Source organism: Lipotes vexillifer, unplaced genomic scaffold, assembly GCF_000442215.2.
Source record: "Lipotes vexillifer unplaced genomic scaffold, Lipotes_vexillifer_v1.1 scaffold374, whole genome shotgun sequence".
In the NCBI taxonomy this organism is placed as follows: domain Eukaryota; kingdom Metazoa; phylum Chordata; class Mammalia; order Artiodactyla; family Lipotidae; genus Lipotes; species Lipotes vexillifer.
Genome location: NW_006774696.1, coordinates 49,914 through 67,812, shown reverse-complemented (window position 1 = coordinate 67,812; position 17,899 = coordinate 49,914). Strand labels below are relative to the sequence as shown.

The 17,899-nt window shown below is 44.4% G+C and overlaps 1 protein-coding gene across 1 annotated transcript in view; it reads left to right on the top strand.

Moving 5' to 3' along the window:
- Positions 1–17,899, top strand: part of BPIFC (BPI fold containing family C) — a 35,920-nt gene that overhangs the window by 7,726 nt on the left and 10,295 nt on the right. Inside the window, exons 4-11 of the mRNA XM_007449432.1 lie at positions 904–1,059; positions 1,180–1,243; positions 3,429–3,489; positions 5,827–5,918; positions 7,683–7,859; positions 9,052–9,105; positions 9,911–10,081; positions 10,729–10,796. Coding sequence (XP_007449494.1) covers positions 904–1,059; positions 1,180–1,243; positions 3,429–3,489; positions 5,827–5,918; positions 7,683–7,859; positions 9,052–9,105; positions 9,911–10,081; positions 10,729–10,796 — 843 coding nt within the window. The remainder of the gene's footprint in view (positions 1–903; positions 1,060–1,179; positions 1,244–3,428; positions 3,490–5,826; positions 5,919–7,682; positions 7,860–9,051; positions 9,106–9,910; positions 10,082–10,728; positions 10,797–17,899) is intronic.

Sequence of the window (17,899 nt, the reverse complement as noted above, 5' to 3'; positions counted from 1 at the left end):
AAAAAAAAAAAAAAAAAAAAAGATTTCCTGGGACTTCCGTAGCAGTCCAGCGGTTAAGACTCCCCGCTTCCACTGCAGGGGGCACAGGTTTGATCTCTGGTCAGAGGACTAAGATCCCACATGCCGTGGGCTGCAGCCAGAAAAGAAGATAAAAAGAAAGGATCAAATTCATGGTACGGTTACAAACCACCTACTATGTATAAGTCACTGTGTGGGTGTAATGTTTAGGTCTGCCTTGGTTGATGCCCCAGGATGACACATTCATTCATCCATTTGGTCATTCAATATCCATTTATTGAGTACCTACTGACTGTATCCATTTATAAATGGTACTGAGTATCATTCATCCCTGTCTCAAGAACTCCAGTCTCTTAGACGGTAGGGATATAATATGTTCCCCCATAAGAAACATAGATTCATGTATTATTCATTTCTTTGCTGACTCATCAACCATAGATTGAGTGCTTATTCTGTGTCAGGCCATGAGCTAAATCCTGGGGCATGGAGATGAATAGCACCACTCCCTCAAGGAGTTCACAGACGACATCTAAGTGTCACCTCCCCGTCTATACCCTTCCTAAATAAGGTGTGGCCACCTTGACCCGTATGTTCTTCCTCCAAACAAGCATCGTATATGAATGGTGCCTAATACATGCTCAACCACTATGGGTTGCCAGCGCACTCAAGATGAAATAAATGCAAGGTTCCTAGAGCTGTCACCATTCACATATTTGTTACTTCATTTGTTCAGTAAATATTCACCCCTACCTGTTGTAGGTGCCAGGAATCCAGAGGTGATGAAGTTCCTGCCCTCCTGGGGCTTAGATTCTATGGTTGATCAGAGAAACAAGATCCATCTCCACCCCTGCCCAGGCTTGGGTAACCTTGCACTTCTCTCAACAGCCAAGACACAGGAGGAGCTAAGCTGTTTCTCTCTGGGGTTTACTTCACCGGTATAGTTGTCCTGGCCCGGAATGACTTTGGTCACCCAATCCTGAAGCTCCAAGACTGCAATGCCCAAGTGAGCCACAATGACATCTCGTTTTCTGGAGAGCTCAGGTGAGCACCCTGGTGGGCAGTGGACAGTCTGGAGCTGGGTTCTCACGTGGCACCTAGGGGCAGTTATGAACTGGCAGATATGATCCTGTGTAAGCCCTTTTGTAATCTTTTTTTTCCTAGTGTCCTATATAACTTCTTTGCTGAGCCCATGGAGAAACCCATTTTAAAGAACTTAAATAAAATGGTAAGTCTTTAGAGGTTATACAGCCATAGCAACCTGCCATCAGCAGCAGTTCTGCCGTGCTTTGATTAACTTTCAGTCAATAAAACTTTCCTGAGCACCTACCGTGTGCTAAGCACCATCCAAGGCACTTTCACACACATTATCCTTTGCAACTTAATAGTTTCTCAAGTGCCTACTATGTGCCAAACATAATGGTAGGTGATAGGGATGCAGAGATAAATAATACAGCATTCCCTCCCTCGAGTCCTTGCCCCAGGGTGGGCAAACAATCAAAAAGAGTTCGTTTATTGTGTACCTGCTACATGCCCAGCACTCTAGACTAGAGTCTGTTGAGGATATGGAAAAGGAATAAACTTATCTATTTAGGAAAAACCAACTCAGAGTTGTGAAACGGCAAGTGAATAAGTATTTGAATTTCGTACATACTTACATGGTCACTAGGTTGGACTGAGGGGGTTCAGAGAACTGGAAAAATTAAGTAAATAGAGCCTAGGAGTATCCTGGGAGATATTTTTGGAGAATGCAGGACTTGAACTGAGCCTTCAAATATAGGTAGGAATTGAATAAGTAAGGAACGGGAAAGAAGAAAGAATATTCCCAGCCAAGTGAAACAGTATAAGTTACGATGGCATCCAAGTACCTTGATGCCAGAAGTCAGTGTCCGAGGAAGGGAAAGATGGAATTGGCAATGTGCCCTGTTTCCATTCCTGACAATACCTTCCCTGAATGCTTTACCCACATTTCTGGGGAGACAAGGAGAGAGGTGAGGAGGACGGGAAAAGAAGGGAGATTCCTTTCTGGAAAAGAGGGGCAAGGACGGTGTCTGGCTGTCTCCAACCCCTTGTGTTCAGTTCAGCACTTGGAAGGCAGTAGGTGCATAATGAATGTCAGTGAGGAAATCAACACACAGAGACATTAAGCAGCTTGTCTAACAAGGTTGTCCGGCTGGTCAGGGGACACTGAAGCTTCGCAGCCTTTCCCGTCCTTACCTGAAAGGTGCTGAGTGCCAGTGAATGTGCATATTGAAGAGTGCCTGGGCAACAGTGCCGTTGTCTTCAGGGACCCCACACTTGATCATTCCTCCATTCAAAACGAGGCATGGTCCTTTGGCCTCCCACAAGAAGCCAATAGTTAAGTTTGCCTGGAGCTTGTGTATGACTTAGAGATCATAGATGCTTTGCTTCTAGGGTTCCCTCTGTGCCACTAGAAAAGGCCAAGGGTGCTCAGACCACAGCTGTCTAGCCATGTCAGGCCAGATTTCAAATCCTACTGATCTAACTCCTGGCAACTCGCTTACCCTCTCCAAGCTTCTGTTTTCCATCTGTAAATAGGGGCCAGTAGTGCCTGCCTCTCAGGACTGTAGTGAGGATGAAATGAGGTTGGCAACAGCTAACATCTACTGAATGCTTACTATGAGCTGGGCAATCTCACATGGATTGCCTCAATTTCTACTCACAATAACCTGACACAGTAGATACAGCTATCATCCCCACATTGCAGATGAGGAAACTGAGGCCAGAGAGTACAAGTAACTTGCCAAGGCGTTCAACCCCAGGCAGCCAGGCTCCTGAGCCTCTGCTAGTAACTACCACACTGAGTGCTCAGCACACTCCTGGCACATGGCGTCGATCTTGATACTCTTCCTGCTTCCTACAGATTTGCTTGGGTCTGATTCAAAATTGATTTTCTAATTCCAAAAGGGGCTCTGATCTAAACAGATGTCTGATCTAATGGGCTCTCCAAGCAGCCCAGCAAGGAAATAAAGGCCCTGCTCTAACTCTCCCTGGCAGGGCCTGGCATGCTGACGGCAGAGGTGGCAGGCAGGGGCATCCCTGCAGTCGGGAGAGGCTCAGCCGTGCAAGTAGCAGGTTCCCCAGGTGTCGTTAGCACTAACATGGACTGGGGCACATGCCCTGTCATGCTGCAGAGATGAAAGCCAAGGGCTTGTTCTTTTATGGGGCTGAGTGGGTGTGGTCCCGGTTGCTATGAAGTTGAGCCAGCATTCAATGGCATGCCACCCATACATACAGAACCTGAGGCCCATAGGCATCAACTAATTTAAGGGAGAGTCCAAAGGGAGACTGTCTCCTGACTGGAAGGGCTTTGTTGGGGTCTAGGCCCTTAAACAGTGGTTTCCAGTACAATGTGATAACCTGCATCTCTTTTTTATTCCTTTTATGGCCAGCTCTGTCCCATTATCACAAGTGAGGTGGAGGCACTGAATGCCAACCTCAGCATGCTGGAGGGTGAGTCCCAGAACTGTCTCTTCTGGGTGTTTCTCCTCCCACCTTCACACGCAGGTGCTCTCCAGGTGTGCTTTGCTCCAGCTCTCCCATCTGCTTTCCCCTCTGCAAACTAGCACCGCAGGAAGGTGCATGGGAGGACCTGCCCGTGTGCAGGGCCCGCTCTTTTCTGCTGCTAAGCAGCTTCACTGCAGGTGGGGGTGACTTCAGGAAACTAGATGCAAAGGCAAAGAATTAAACTGTCGTGAGCCTGAATCCCAGCTCTGGCGCTAAATCCATCCTCTTCAGAATGATGAATGCTCATCCTGACCAGTTATCCCTGGTTCTAACCCCTTCAGTGGCTCCTATAGCTGCCTTCAGGATCAAGTCCAAGTACCTTAACGTGGACTACAAGACCCACCGGCTGTGCTCTGGCTCCCTCTCACCTCTCTGGGCTTCATCGCGCACCCTCACCTGCTCCAGCAATCAAACTGCTCCTACCGCCTCACACCTTGCCTCCAGTCAGCTGCCCTCTCTGCCTAGAAGAGCTTTCTCTTCCTCCCCTCCATCTGTCTATCCACTTAAGAGATATGTACAGGGCACCTATTTCTTTGCCAGCACTGGGCTAAGCCCCGAGGGATGCAGCCCCTTCTGCTCCCTACCCCGCAGCCATCCCTTGTCCTGTTCACTCCTCTTTAGCTCTGAAGGCTCAGCTCAGGCATAGTCTCCCAAGAAAGCCTACCTGACAGGCCACACCCCAAAGTCCCGCCTCCTCAACGCTCACATGACACTTACGGTGGATGTCTCTTTGCACTCCATCCACTTACCGCCCCCCCCCACCCCTGCCATGGTATGCTGAGCCCCTGTAATAGGCTGGGTGCTGTTCTTGGTGCGGGGAATGCAGCAGTAAGCCTGTGAGACAGAAATCCCTGCCCTCATGGGGCTAGTGAGAGGAGACAGCCAGCCAGCAAGATAATAAGTAAAATCTATGGTATCGTTGCGATAAGTGGTAAGAAGAAAAATAAAGCAGGGAAGGAGCTGACGAGGGGTTTTTGTTTAAAATAGCATGGCCAGGAAAGGCACCACTGAGCAGCTGGCATTAGAGTAAAGACCTGAATGAAGGAGGGAGTAAGCCGCTCCTAGATCTGGATGAAGAACATTCCAGGCAGAGGAAACTGCAGGCTCAAAGGCCCATGTGGGAGCATGCCGAGTGCGTTGGAGGAATTTTGAGGAGTCCATACCGAGAGCAGAGGGTACGAGGGGAAAGCAGCAGGAGATGAGGTCAGAGAGTGGGAAAGCAGATGGGTAGATCTTCAGGGCTCTGTAGGTCATTACAAAGCCTGGCTCTTAGTCTGAGATGGGAAGTCTTGAGAGAGTTCTGAGCACAGCTTTCATGAACTGACTTGTATTTTAAGGAGATCACTCTGGTTTCTGTCTATTAATAATAGGACAGGATTCAGGGGTGGAAGCAGGGAGACCACTAAAGAGGCTAGTGCAGTGACCCAAACGAGCTAGGAAGGCAGTGACCTGGATGGAGTGACAAAGATGGTGAGATATGTTCAGGTTTCGGATGTACCTGGAGGGTAGGGACAGTGGTATTTGCTGACACATTGAATGTGGGTCATGAGGGGAGTCAGGCATGAGGCCAGGGTTTACTCTGAGCAACTAGAAAATTGGAAGAGTGGAATTACCGATACCAAGATGGGGAAGACTATAAGACTATGTTTGTAGTAGGCCCTCTGGAGCTCAGTTACAGATCTGCTCTTATTACGCTGTATTATAATTTCCTGTTTATATGTCTGTCTCCTCCTCCAGACTGTGAGTTCATTGAGGGCAGGGACGTTGACTCTTCTCTGTATTCTCAACACTGAGCACAGTGCCTAACTCACACTAGGTTCATAAATATTAGCTTGATAAAGGGATGAAAGGAGATGGTGGCTGGACAGATGGATTGATGAGTGGATGCAGATAGATGAATAAAAAAGAACAGATTGGAGAGGGAGGGGAAGAGAAAGAAAATGTAGAAAAGATGAGGAAAGAACCAGTGGAGGATTGCCATGTCCTATGTTGCTGTGGGCACATTTCTTTACTTCTGGGAGCATGCATAAAAGGCTATGTACCAAAATTTTACTGATGGTTCTCTCAGGGCAATGTGATAAAGAAGAGTTTTTACTTTCTTCTTTTGATTTATCTACTTTTCCTGGGTTTTGAAAAGTGAGCAACTATTATTTATGAAATAGGGTAATGGTTAATTTTTGTTTTAAATAACAGAGGATTAAAAACTTGTTCTGGATAAATATTAACCATGTGTTATACTATACCTTTAATAAATGTAAATTTTCTTTTTTCTTTGTTATTTAGTTTTAAGAAAGATTGACAACTATACTCTGCTGGATTATTCCCTAATCAGTTCTCCAGAAATTACTGAGAATTACGTTGATCTGAATTTGAAGGTAATTTTATCATCATCAGAGTCCTAAGCTTGGCTATCAATAGCCACTATTCAAGGAACAAATATTATGTGCAGAGGGAAATATAACTACATTCTCTTCCAATAGTTTAATTTTCTTTCAAGCAGTTCTCTCATGTTTATGCTCCTTTAAGAGACTCTTGAACATCTTCTTGACTGGTAAATGATTGTTTGGATTGCACAGCATATGTCTGCCTTCTTCAAGAAAAGTATCATGGTGTCTCTGCCTCTGGGAGTAAGGCTGCAGACTAAGGGGCAGCAAGTAGAATAGTCTGCATTTATTAGGGCTCAACAGATCAGTAGACTATAAATATTGATAGTTCTATTCCTAGCTCTCAGGTTAGTTGATCTAACTGAGGGCTGCTGAACTCTGTCAGGGCCATTAACACATGATAATAGTGTTTGCCGGGTTTCCCTGGTGGCGCAGTCGTTGAGAGTCCCCCTGCTGATGCATGGGACACAGGTTCGTGCCCCGGTCCGGGAAGATCCCACATGCCGTGGAGCGGCTGGGCCCGTGAGCCATGGCCACTGAGCCTGCGTGTCCGGAGCCTGTGCTCTGCAACGGGAGAGGCCACAACAGTGAGAGGCCCGCGTACCACAAAAAAAAAAAAAAAAAAAAAAAATAGTGTTTGCTGATTCTGGAAAAGTGATTAACTGTGCTTTTGTCCCAAAGTAAATATAATTTATTTTTAATATTTTTAAATTTATTTATTTTTTGTGGGGGGGCTACTCTTCATTGTGGTGCACGGGCTTCTCATTGTGGTGGCTTCTCTTGTTGCGGAGTATGGGCTCTAGGCACGCGGGATTCAGTAGCTGTGGCAAGTGGGCTTAGTAGTTGTGGCTCAAAGGCTCTAGAGCACAGGCTCCGTAGTTGTGACGTGCAGGCTTAGTTGCTCCGTGGCATGTGGGATCTTCCCGTACCAGGGCTCGAACCCGTGTCTCCTGCATTGGCAGACGAATTCTTCTTTCTTTTTTTTCTCTCTCTTTTTTTTTTTTCAGTACGCAGGCCTTTCACTGTTGTGGCCTCTCCCGTTGCGGAGCACAGGCTCCGGACGCGCAGGCTCAGCGGCCATAGATCATGGGCCCAACCGCTCTGCGGCATGTGGGATCTTCCCAGACCGGGGCACGAACCCATGTCCCCTGCATCGGCAGGCGGACTCTCAACCACTGTGCCACCAGGGAAGCCCCCACTGGTTTTTTTTTTTTTAATGTATGTTGGCTTATGTTTCAATCAGAGTCATTCAACTCAGTTAAATATTACGCAAGACACCATTTTGTAATAACAGCCTATACCTTATGAAGGCAGCAGTAAAAATGCCACAAAAATGCTTTGAGCCATTTAGAATCCTGGGTCCTTCTGAGTCTTTCTGTGATGCCCCAGATGCTCAGAAGTTATGGATTTTGAAGGTCAAAAGTTTGACATCTCTACATGACACTTCGGGAACTATTCAGAGCTGTCCCCTCCAGCTACATTCACCTGCCTTCCCGTCTCTGAGAAGAGGACTAACAAGGAACTTCTCACTGGATTACACCCCAGGGTGGACAGACACTCTCAGATATGCTCAAGAAGTCATCAGAGCTCTGAAACATAGTCCCCAGTCAAGGAGTCAGAGGACTCGTGGTTTTTTCAACCCTACTGAGTTTCTGGAATATTCCTTATTCTGACTTGAGTGGGTCCACCTTCTTTAGTCCTGCACATTCGAGTCTTCCCCTGATAACACTGGTCTTTCTCTCTGTTTCCCCACAGGGCGTATTCTACCCCCTGGAAAACCTCACAGATCCCCCCTTCTCATCAGTTCCTTTTGTGCTCCCGGAACACAGTGACTCTATGATCTACGTTGGAATCTCCGAGTATTTCTTTAAATCTGCGTCCTATGCTTATTTTACAGCTGGGGCTTTCAACGTCACTCTCACCACAAACAAGGTTAGGAGAGTTAATGGATGATGACAATTGACACCAACATTTAGTCTTGTTATAAGTATCCCATTATGGGGGTTTTTATGTCATAGTTTCTATTCCTGGGCCTTTGTAGACACTATCACTCCTAGCAGGACAATGAATGAAGGGATTGTGGAATGAATGTTGATACTAGTTGAGGAGTTGTTGGGTTTCCAGTTCTGCTAATTTCAGCTTTTTATGATACTGGGCCACTGTTCTTCTAGACTGATCTTCAATAATACCAAGAAGCCCCTCCACTACTTATTACCTGTGACAAATACCTATGAAAATTTGGTAATTTCAATGTACTTAACTTCTCTGTGTCAGATTTTCATCATTTGGAAAATGGGAATAATAATGTTCCATACTCATAGGGTTGTTATGGGCATTAAAGAGGTTTAAATATACATAAAGCATTCAGACCAATGCCTAGCAGAGACTACATGCTCTATAAGTGTTGATTATCATCATCATCATCATCATTATTTTATTATTTGTGTTATGCCAACATAAAGATTTCTCCTGTTAGTAATTACAACTGACATCTACGATGACCAGTAAATAGCATAGATATTCATTGATCCTCTTTGTCATGCCCCTCCCTTTTATAATGAGAACTCTCTCTCCAACCAGTCAACTAACAACTTTTATTGAGCATCCCTTATGTATCTTTTCATTCTCTAGGCCTTAATTATACACATAATTGTAAATCTTGTGTTCAAAATGCTGGCGGCAACACCAGCTGCCATACAGTACTGAGAATTAGACACTTCTAGCTTCAGACTTGAAAACCATTCATCTATGAAGATAAATTACTTATGCATCGTATGTCTCAGTAACCTCTGAAAAAGAGGACAATAACACAAGACATTGTTAACCACTGTAAAATGTTTACATATGGATCGTAGCCATATGATATACACTGTGTTCCTAAGGTTAAAAGGCCCTTACTCAAAAGCAATGTAACTTCCTGTGTGACCTAGGACAAGTCACTTTACTTCTCTGGGCCTCAGATTTCCTGTGGTTGGGCTATAAAATAATCAGTCACCTTCAAACACTAGGCATTTTTGGTGCAACAGTTTCATGATTCATAAAAATTATAGGGAATGCTGCATTTTCCCTGAAAATACAACCCAGGTAAAAACCTCACAGTGACATGATGGTCTTCATTTCCCAGATTTTCAACCATTTGATTCGCAACTCTCAAGGCCTTGGCAACATGCTGCCCCGGGTGAGTGCTCAGGGTTTGACTCCTTAATGGTGTATTTGGTTTCACTGCAATTACTTCCGGAAGACATTTTGTTTCTTTATGTTCCTTTCTGGTCCAAGCTTGCATCCATATTTCCATTCTTAAGAGTTTTTCTTTTAATCAGATATCCACAAATATTAACTGAACAGTACAAGTTACTAGGAAAGACATTGTACACAGAATAAATCATTTGTTCCTTCCATAAGGTTCCACCACACTTTAAATAATTAGCTTAAATGGGAAAGGAAGGAATAGTGCCACATTGTGACTTTAGTAAAACAACTATTAATATCATGCTGTGATGGGATCTGAGTATTGGACATAGTATATTGAAAGGCTCAGGTTTGCCCTGGAGGACAGAGAGATGCTTGTGTAGCATCCTGGGTTTAGAGCAAGGATCTTGAGTCAGACAGACCTAGATTTGAATCCCAGTTCTATAACTTACTCATCTGGAATCTTGAGAAAATTACTTAACCTCTCTGAGACTCACTTTCTTTAGTTGTGAAATGGGAATTCCGATAGAACCTGCCTCAGAGGGATTTTGTGGAGCTTAGATGCAATAATACTGAAAGTCCTGACATGGTGCCTGACACACAGTATGTGTTCAATAAATGCCAGCTGTTATTATTATTATCTTGTTGTTATCGGTATAATTATTAAAGAGCTTTTTTCTGTTCTAACTGTATGATGTAAGATTTAATCACCACCACAGGCCACCCCAAATTTGTGATTTCCCCTCTTCAACTCACGACTCCCAATCTCTGTTTCTTTCCCTGAATGTGGGCAGATTGCAGAGCTGTACATCTTGTCCCAGCCCTTCATGGTACAGGTCTTGGCAAGAGAGCCTCCCGTGGTCAATTTATTACCGGGTAACTTCACCCTAGACATCCCTGCCTCCTTCGTGATACTCACCCAGTCCAAGAACTCGACTGCGGAAACCATCGTTTCCATGGACTTTGTAAGTCTGTGGGGACAGGAGGGCAGCCTAAGGATACCAGTCCTGTTCCTGCAGTAGACCACTGACCAGCAGGGTCTACTAAATGTTTGGAGGGATGGGATGTGATCCATCGATTAGGAGAGAGGACAGGGTTGAGACTGGGGTGGGGGTAGGTATGGGAGGCCAGTGCTCATACCCGCAAACGTTGTAAAATAGCTCTCCCCGCTTCTCCACATCCTGTGTGCCCTTCCCTCTGCTTCAGTTACATTGATAACCAAATTTCTTTTTTTCTTGAAATAAGTCAGTCAAGGTGGAATTCAAGTTTGTTTGAGTAGATGAAGGCCAAATGCAATCTGAGAGAAAATGACTGAACAATGAACCTAAGTGAGACATCTCTCTCTCTCCCTCTCTCTCCCCCCACTGCCCCCCACACATGCAAAAGAGAGATTAGAAGAAAAGGAAAAATAATTTAAAGGAGATCTTCAAACAAAAAGTCTTTATAGTTAGTTTCCCTACCTGCAAGACAATATTTTTAGAGCTATTTCTTTCCAATCTTTTTTGAGATGAGAGTGAAAGTGAAGTTTATGTTTCTACTATAGGTGATGATATTTATGGCCAAAATGGATAAATTCACTCATCTTACTAATGTACGCTTTTGCTCTCTGCAGGTTGCTAGTACCAATGTTGCCCTGGCTATTTTGGGACAAAGATTGATCTGCTCTTTATCTCTGAACAGGTAAGCTCAGTTGATGTGACTGTTGGATGGTAGTAATAAGTGAATCAACAGACCTTAGAGACAAGTGAACAGTAACAAAACAGGTGAAGTTACCATTCAACAGAACATGAATCACTTAAACATTTCTCCTGTAATAGTCCAGATAATTTCAGAATATGGACCTAACTGAAAATTATGAAGTTTTTCTTTTTTCTTCCCATTAGACAATATTCAGATAAATTTGGCAACAAAATTATTGTAAATTTAATTCCACAATGTAAATTCTCATTCTAATGGTACAGCAGTGTAAAATAAAGTTCCTCTACAACAAATTTAGAATGGATGCTATTGAAGAAAGAGCATGAAACTTTGAGGTCAAGGAATGAAGTTTCAAATCCCTGCTTCCTGGTTCCAGAACCGTGATCAAGTCTGTTAACCTCTTTGAACCTCAGTTTCCTTATCTGTAAAATAATGAAGTTGGACAAAATCATCTCTGAATTACCTTCAGGCTCTGACACTCTGATCCCTTTACTAAAGTGTAGAATTTAACAAGACCATGCCCCATGGCCTGGCTGGCTCTCAAACACAAACCATGCAGTGTGAAAGGGCTTGAGCAGGTCATGTACACAGATCATTGAACACTAATTGCCACTGGGAAGAACCACCTGCAAAGCCCGTTCTCCTCAGCCCAATAAAGCCCATAGTCGAAGCCATGAATCAGACAACCTGGGGCGGAGGGAGGCAGGGGAGGATATACAGAATAATCAGGTGGCCCAGAGTAAATCCATGAAAGGACAAAAAGGAAGCAATAAAACAGACAAAGAAATCCTAGTCTGAAAAGATTGGGAAACCAACAGAGAGAAAAAGTAAGTCAATCACCATAAGTCAAATTGATGGTTAGGAAGACTATTGTAGAAACATGGAAAATGTTTCCAATAAAATAATATGAAATGGAATAAGCAGAATACAGAACTGCATAAACACAACAGTCAGCTGTGTAAAATAGCTTTCCATCTGGATAAGGAAGTGAATTACAAATGAAGGGTTGTGTTAGACTATGAGATTATGAGTTGGTTGTTTCCTCAAAATTTTCTTTATAACTATGTTGTTTTCCCAATAAAAGGAACAATAAAAGCAAAAAGTAATATGGCTTCCCAGAAATAAAAGACTCATGAAGACTTTCTCCTCAACTTTACCCAGGCCTTCAAAGAAGGACTAATTTCTCCATTAAATTCTAAAGGCACAGTGCCCAGAGCCTATGAGACTTCAGGGACCCATGAAAATGTTTTAATATATTTTAAAATAAGAATTTTAGGGGCTTCCCTGGTGGCGCAGTGGTTGAGAGTCCGCCTGCTGATGCAGGGGACACGGGTTCGTGCCCCCGTCTGGGAAGATCCCACATGCCGCGGAGCGGCTGGGCCCGTGAGCCATGGCCGCTGAGCCTGCGCATCCGGAGCCTGTGCTCTGCAACAGGAGAGGCCACAACAGTGAGAGGCCCGTGTACCGCCGAAAAAAAAAAAAAGAATTTTTAAATAAATACAATCCAGACTGGATTATACTTATTTTTATAATAACACAGTCTTTGAAGATAATTTTTAATATTTTTTAATGGAGGAAGGGCTCCTGAAGGCTTCAGGCTGCCAGAATTCATAATGTGGCCCTGTTTCTAGAGGATCAAAGCTGATGAAACTCTGAACCTTGATGGGTGATGTTTGAGATGGCAGTTTTAATGGTTGAGAGGGTGGAAGCCAGAGAGCAGGAGATGAGGAGGGAAAGGACCAAAGGTGAAGAGCTGGCGGTATCTGAGCTAGGCCGAGAGAAAGGAGAGAATTTGGAAGGCGGTTTGCCTGAGCCGCAGGACTGTGAGGCCTCTATCTGAAGACTAAGAGGAAAGGGCTATAGGAAAGGGGAGCTGGCAATCTGGAGTGATGGGGGAGTATGTGGGCAGGGCTGCTAATTGAGGCAGCAAGTTCTGAGGAGGTAGAAACATTTGCACTTGAGCGGGGTTCTGGTTTACTGGCAGGATCTGAAGGAAGGATTTATTAAGAAAGGGATTTCAGGCTGTGGCAGGCAAGTAGGAAAGATCTTAAGTTGCAGAGACCAAGTTTGCTTCTCTGCTTAATTGGGCTTGACCCTCACCTCCAACATTCTACCAGTAAGAAACTGCATGTACAGTGGGCATTATGTTTATTTATGGGAGTAACTGGGAAAACTGATGGTAACCTGCTAAATTCACATCATCCAAAGGAATGTTTGAATTCATTCTCCAGCTTCTGGTGGTCCACAAGCCTTCTTTGACCTTGTGAACACAAACCTGAAATTAGGACTCCTGCCTGCTTGAAGTCTCTTCCGAACACCCCTGTGATCTCCTTTAGATTCACGTGCTGGGGAGACTGCCTGCGCCCTGAGGCCTTAGTAGGGTCTGAACAAGACCACCTACATAGTTTGTGAGGCTTGGTGCAAAATGAAAGTGCAGACCCCCCTGTTCAAAAATTATGAAGAATTTCAAGATGGAGACGGCAGGGCGTTAAACCGAGCACAGAGCTCTTCTGAGCACCGTGCAGGTCATGTGCACTGAGTCTGAGTGTGGCTCCTGCAGCGGGTACTATAGCAAACCTCAGGCAGTGAGCAGACTAGGGGCAAAGCAGGTGGGCCTGGCATCACTCAGGCCTCAGGAGGTCAAACCCAGAAGCAAGACCACAAAGGAGCAGAGGCTGTGCTGAAAGAGCAGCCTGAGCCTTTGGCAGCAAGAGCCGTAGCCCCGCCTCCCACCCGGGCCACAGCAGCCAATGCCTCCGCTCCCGGGCTCCACAGAGCTGCTTTTCAGGGTGAGCTGGTTTGGTCTTAAGTGATGTCATAGAGACACAGCAGGAAAAGATGTAAAGTGGACGGGGATCAGTGAAACACCCCTGAGGAGAGCCCGGGAACACAGGGTCTCCGAATACGTCTCCCCAGAACACCACAGCCTTCCTAACTGTCCCATGTCTGAGGGCGTCTCTCTCTGAAGCTGCTCAGGGCTGGCTACCTAGACACGAGTTGCAGAAATCAGAGGCGAATCCAGGGTGGTGAGTTTAGAGAGGTGGGGAGATCATGGGCTTTGGAATCAAACTAGCTGGTTCAGGTCCCAGCCCGGATCATTAGCTGTGGGATCTCAGGCAAGTTTCTTAATCTCTCTGGGCCTACATTTTCTCCTCTATAAAATGATATAATAAAACCTACTTCAGGGAGTTGTTGTGAGGAGTACATGAGTTAATACATGTAAAGTGAATGTTAAGTGTTAAAAAAATGATGGCTATGGCTATTATCTAAAATTACGGGGACTGGCCTCAGCCAGGGGAAGGAAGGGCTCAATTATACAAGATCATTCCAAGAGCTCTATTCAGAAAACACCTCACTCCCCTGTCTCCTGTCCAGTGATGGCTATTAGAGAAATTGTCTTTTGTTCTACCATTTATAACTACACTTTATCATTGAGCCTTTACTATCTGCTGGTCCTGTACCAAGCACCACACATATATTACTTTATTTAAACCTCACAGCCCTGTATCTCCAGGATCCGGCACAGCGCTCCATAAATGTCTGTAGATTGAATGAATAATCCTGGAGGTAGCTTATCATCCCCATTTTCCAGCTTATAGAGGTCAAATAACTTACTCAAGTGTTGACCAAAATAAATGGACTGCCGGATATTTCTCCCCAGCAAAGATGTGCGTATTCGGGATGAGCAGAGACCTGCAGTTTGGGGTCTATAACCATGGTGAGCCCTGTGCAAGTCCCCACATGGCAAGGGAAGGAGAACCCTTTTATAGAGGGAAAAGGAAGTTGGGAGGGCTGTAGTAAACAGAGTCCATGGCTTTTCTTTAGCTAAGTCCTTGCCAGGAAAAAAGAGGAGGCTTCCTTCTTCCTGTTGGGCTCTGCTGTCGTCATGGGGTGTGAGCACTACCCCTGCTGGTCTCCAGACTCTATTGAACTGAGGTTTCTATTTATTAGTAATTTTTTATGCAAGTCACAGAGCTACTGAATGGCAGAGCTAGAACTTGAACCTGAGTGGGTCTTCAATGCCATGAGTGTTTGTTTACTTACTACATTGTACTGCCTTTGATGTGGTGAATAGCTAAGTCTTAGAAAATGAGACTTAGACCTACAACTTATAAAATAAATACCTTTGCCTAGAGGAGAAAACCAGAAGCATGGAGTCAGGTTAAAGTGAAACAGGATGTCCTTTCTCAATGTTAAGTATTGATAGAAAAAAGAGAAGATACTGGCATTGTGTGTCATGAAATGGAAAAAGCACACAGCCCTTTTCTCATTGCATTAAGGAACTGAGTGAAGGAAGGAATAAAGAAAGAGAAAGCTGGGAGTACTAGTAATAAACTTGGCCTTTTTGTGTATGTCCAATTAAAAGCACAGGCTCTGGAGTCAAACATGTCTCATTTCTAATTCTACCTCAGCCATTTGCTAGCTGTGTGACCTTGCGCAAGTTAACTAACCTCTCTAAGTATCCGTTTCCTCCTCAGCAAAACAGAGCCCCTGTGTAGAATGTTGTATTGGTAGAGATGAGAATGTATGAAAAGCACAGCGCCCAGCCCATAATCAGTGCTCAAGAAACATCCGTTACTGCTACTAGTAGTACTTTATTCTCTTTCCTTATTCTAGGATCAAAGTTTGGCCAAGTAAGAGGGAGAAATTCGTCCCAAGAGACATGACAAGTCAGGAGGGTCTTAAAAGCTGTGGAGTGGCCCATAAACCAGATTCTTACAGCTCTTTCTATATTTGAGGCTTTTGTTCCAAACAGTTCTGTTTGGAGGTAACTCCAATCCAGGTTGGTCTATTTGGAGGTAACTTCAATCCAAATGTCCATGTAGACATTTTTGAGACTAATTCAGGGACCAAATTAAACAATACTTTCCTTTTGATGGTCTTCATACACATGACTTAATTCTAATTCTAACCCTTTTTCTTAATTGCATACAAAGCTCAAGGCAATCAAATGCACATTATTGTTCAACCATTTAGAGCTTAGAACACTTTTTTTTACATTCCCATGATTGAGGATTTGGATACTCCCAAACTGCACCCCACCCCACTACCACACATACACACACACACACACACACACACACACACACACACACACACACACCTACCTACCTGCCCTGCAACCCCTCCCATGCAACACCATCAGAGAATGCAAATATAGCTGACTACAAGCAGATAGTATCACTACCCAACTCCACTTCTCACAGTTGGGCAGATAAACGTTTCCCAGCATGAGCCATCTGGTGAGAAATAGAAAGGGAAACAAGTCTGGGAAGAATGGATTCAGTTTCTGTTGGAATGGTGCTTGGACAGGCCAGCAGAGCTCAGTCTTGGCAAGTGGGCTGATCTCCATCTCCAACCTCCCTCTGAACTACTGTTGAGGCCAGGGTAGAGGAAGGCCACAGTGGGGAGCCCCTGTCGGAGGTGGAACCCCGAATGACCTCTTACCTTTCTCCCAGAATCACTTGGGGAATTTCTAGACTGCAGAAGGCAATGGAGTTAAAATACTGGGGAACTCTGCCTCATCAAGAGTGTCCTTTAATTCTGGAGTGGGCGCAACACATTCCTCCCCTCAAAACTTTTCATCATTGGATTAAATCTACAGCCTAGGGTTTTCAAGCTCTTCAATGTCTGGTCCTACCTTTCCAGACAGCCAGTCTAACCTCCCATAGCTCCCTAAATGAACATTTTGCTTTAGGTGCTTCACTCTCAAGGTGACCTCAATTCTAATAGATACTTTCCCACCCATCCTCTATCTGCTTGTTTATCCATACATCCATTCAATGAGAATTTATTGAGCACCTATTACGTGCTCTGCACTGTTCCTGATACAAAGAGTTGAGGGAAGAACAATGGTTTCTACCTTCCAGGTCCACAGCCTGGTGAGGGTAACACTCAGATTTTTTAAAATTAATTTTTATTGGGGTATAGTTGGTTTACAATGTTGTGTTAGTTTCTACTGTACAGCAAAGTAATCAGCTATATGTATACATATATCCCCTCTTTTTTGGATTTCCTTCCCATTTAGGTCACCACAGAGCACTGTGTAGAGTTTCCTGTGCTATACAGTAGGGTCTCATTAGTTAGCTATTTTATACATGGTATCAGTAGTGTATATATGTCAATCCCAATCTCCCAATTCATCCCACCCCCCCTTCCCCCTTGGTATCCATACTTTGTTCTCTATGTCTTTGTCTCTATTTCTGCTTTGCAAATAATATCATCTATGCCATTTTTCTAGATTTCACATATATGTGTTAATATATGATATTTGTTTTTCTCTTTCTGACTTACTTCACTCTGTATGACAGTCTCTAGGTCCATCCATGTCTCTACAAATGACCCAATTTCATTCCTTTATATGGCTGAGTAATATTCCATTGTATATATGTACCACATGCTAATGGACAGGGTAGGGTGCCTGTACATGGTAGTATACAGAGTGCTTCTCTCAAAGGGAAATTTATTTCTGCTCTCACTCCCGTATTACACACACACACACACACACACACACACACACATACACACACACACAACCCTCGCTGGTCTCATCACCTTTTCACACCTTCTCAGAATTCCTGCAACAAGTAGTGTGTAAGCCCACAAAAGAGCACCTGAATACAGGCTGCTTTGTATTGTCCTCTAATTGCTTCCTGTACATAAAGTTTCCCCCCATCCCTCATAAATATAGATATAAATAAATTTCTTCACATTGCCTAGCACATTACCAAGCATAGAAGCAGCACCTGGGCACCTCTCAGCCTGCCAGTCTTTTCTCCATACTGCAGCCAGAGTGATCTTTACAAAACACTCACCTCCTCCCCCTTCTTAGAAACCTGCCACAGATTCCTTTTCAGGTAAACATCAAAATTCCAACATGACTTGAGAAACCCAGCCCGGTCAGCCGCTGTCTATCTGTCTAGCATCGTCTCACTGTGCTCTCTCCATAACTCTGTTCCCTTCACTGGGCCTTTGGCCTCTGCCCAGACCACTCTTCCTTCCCCATTTTGCCTTTTTAATTCTGCTCATTCTTCATATGTCAGTTCAAGGACACAGCCCTTTCTTGGAAACCTTCCTGCATCCAC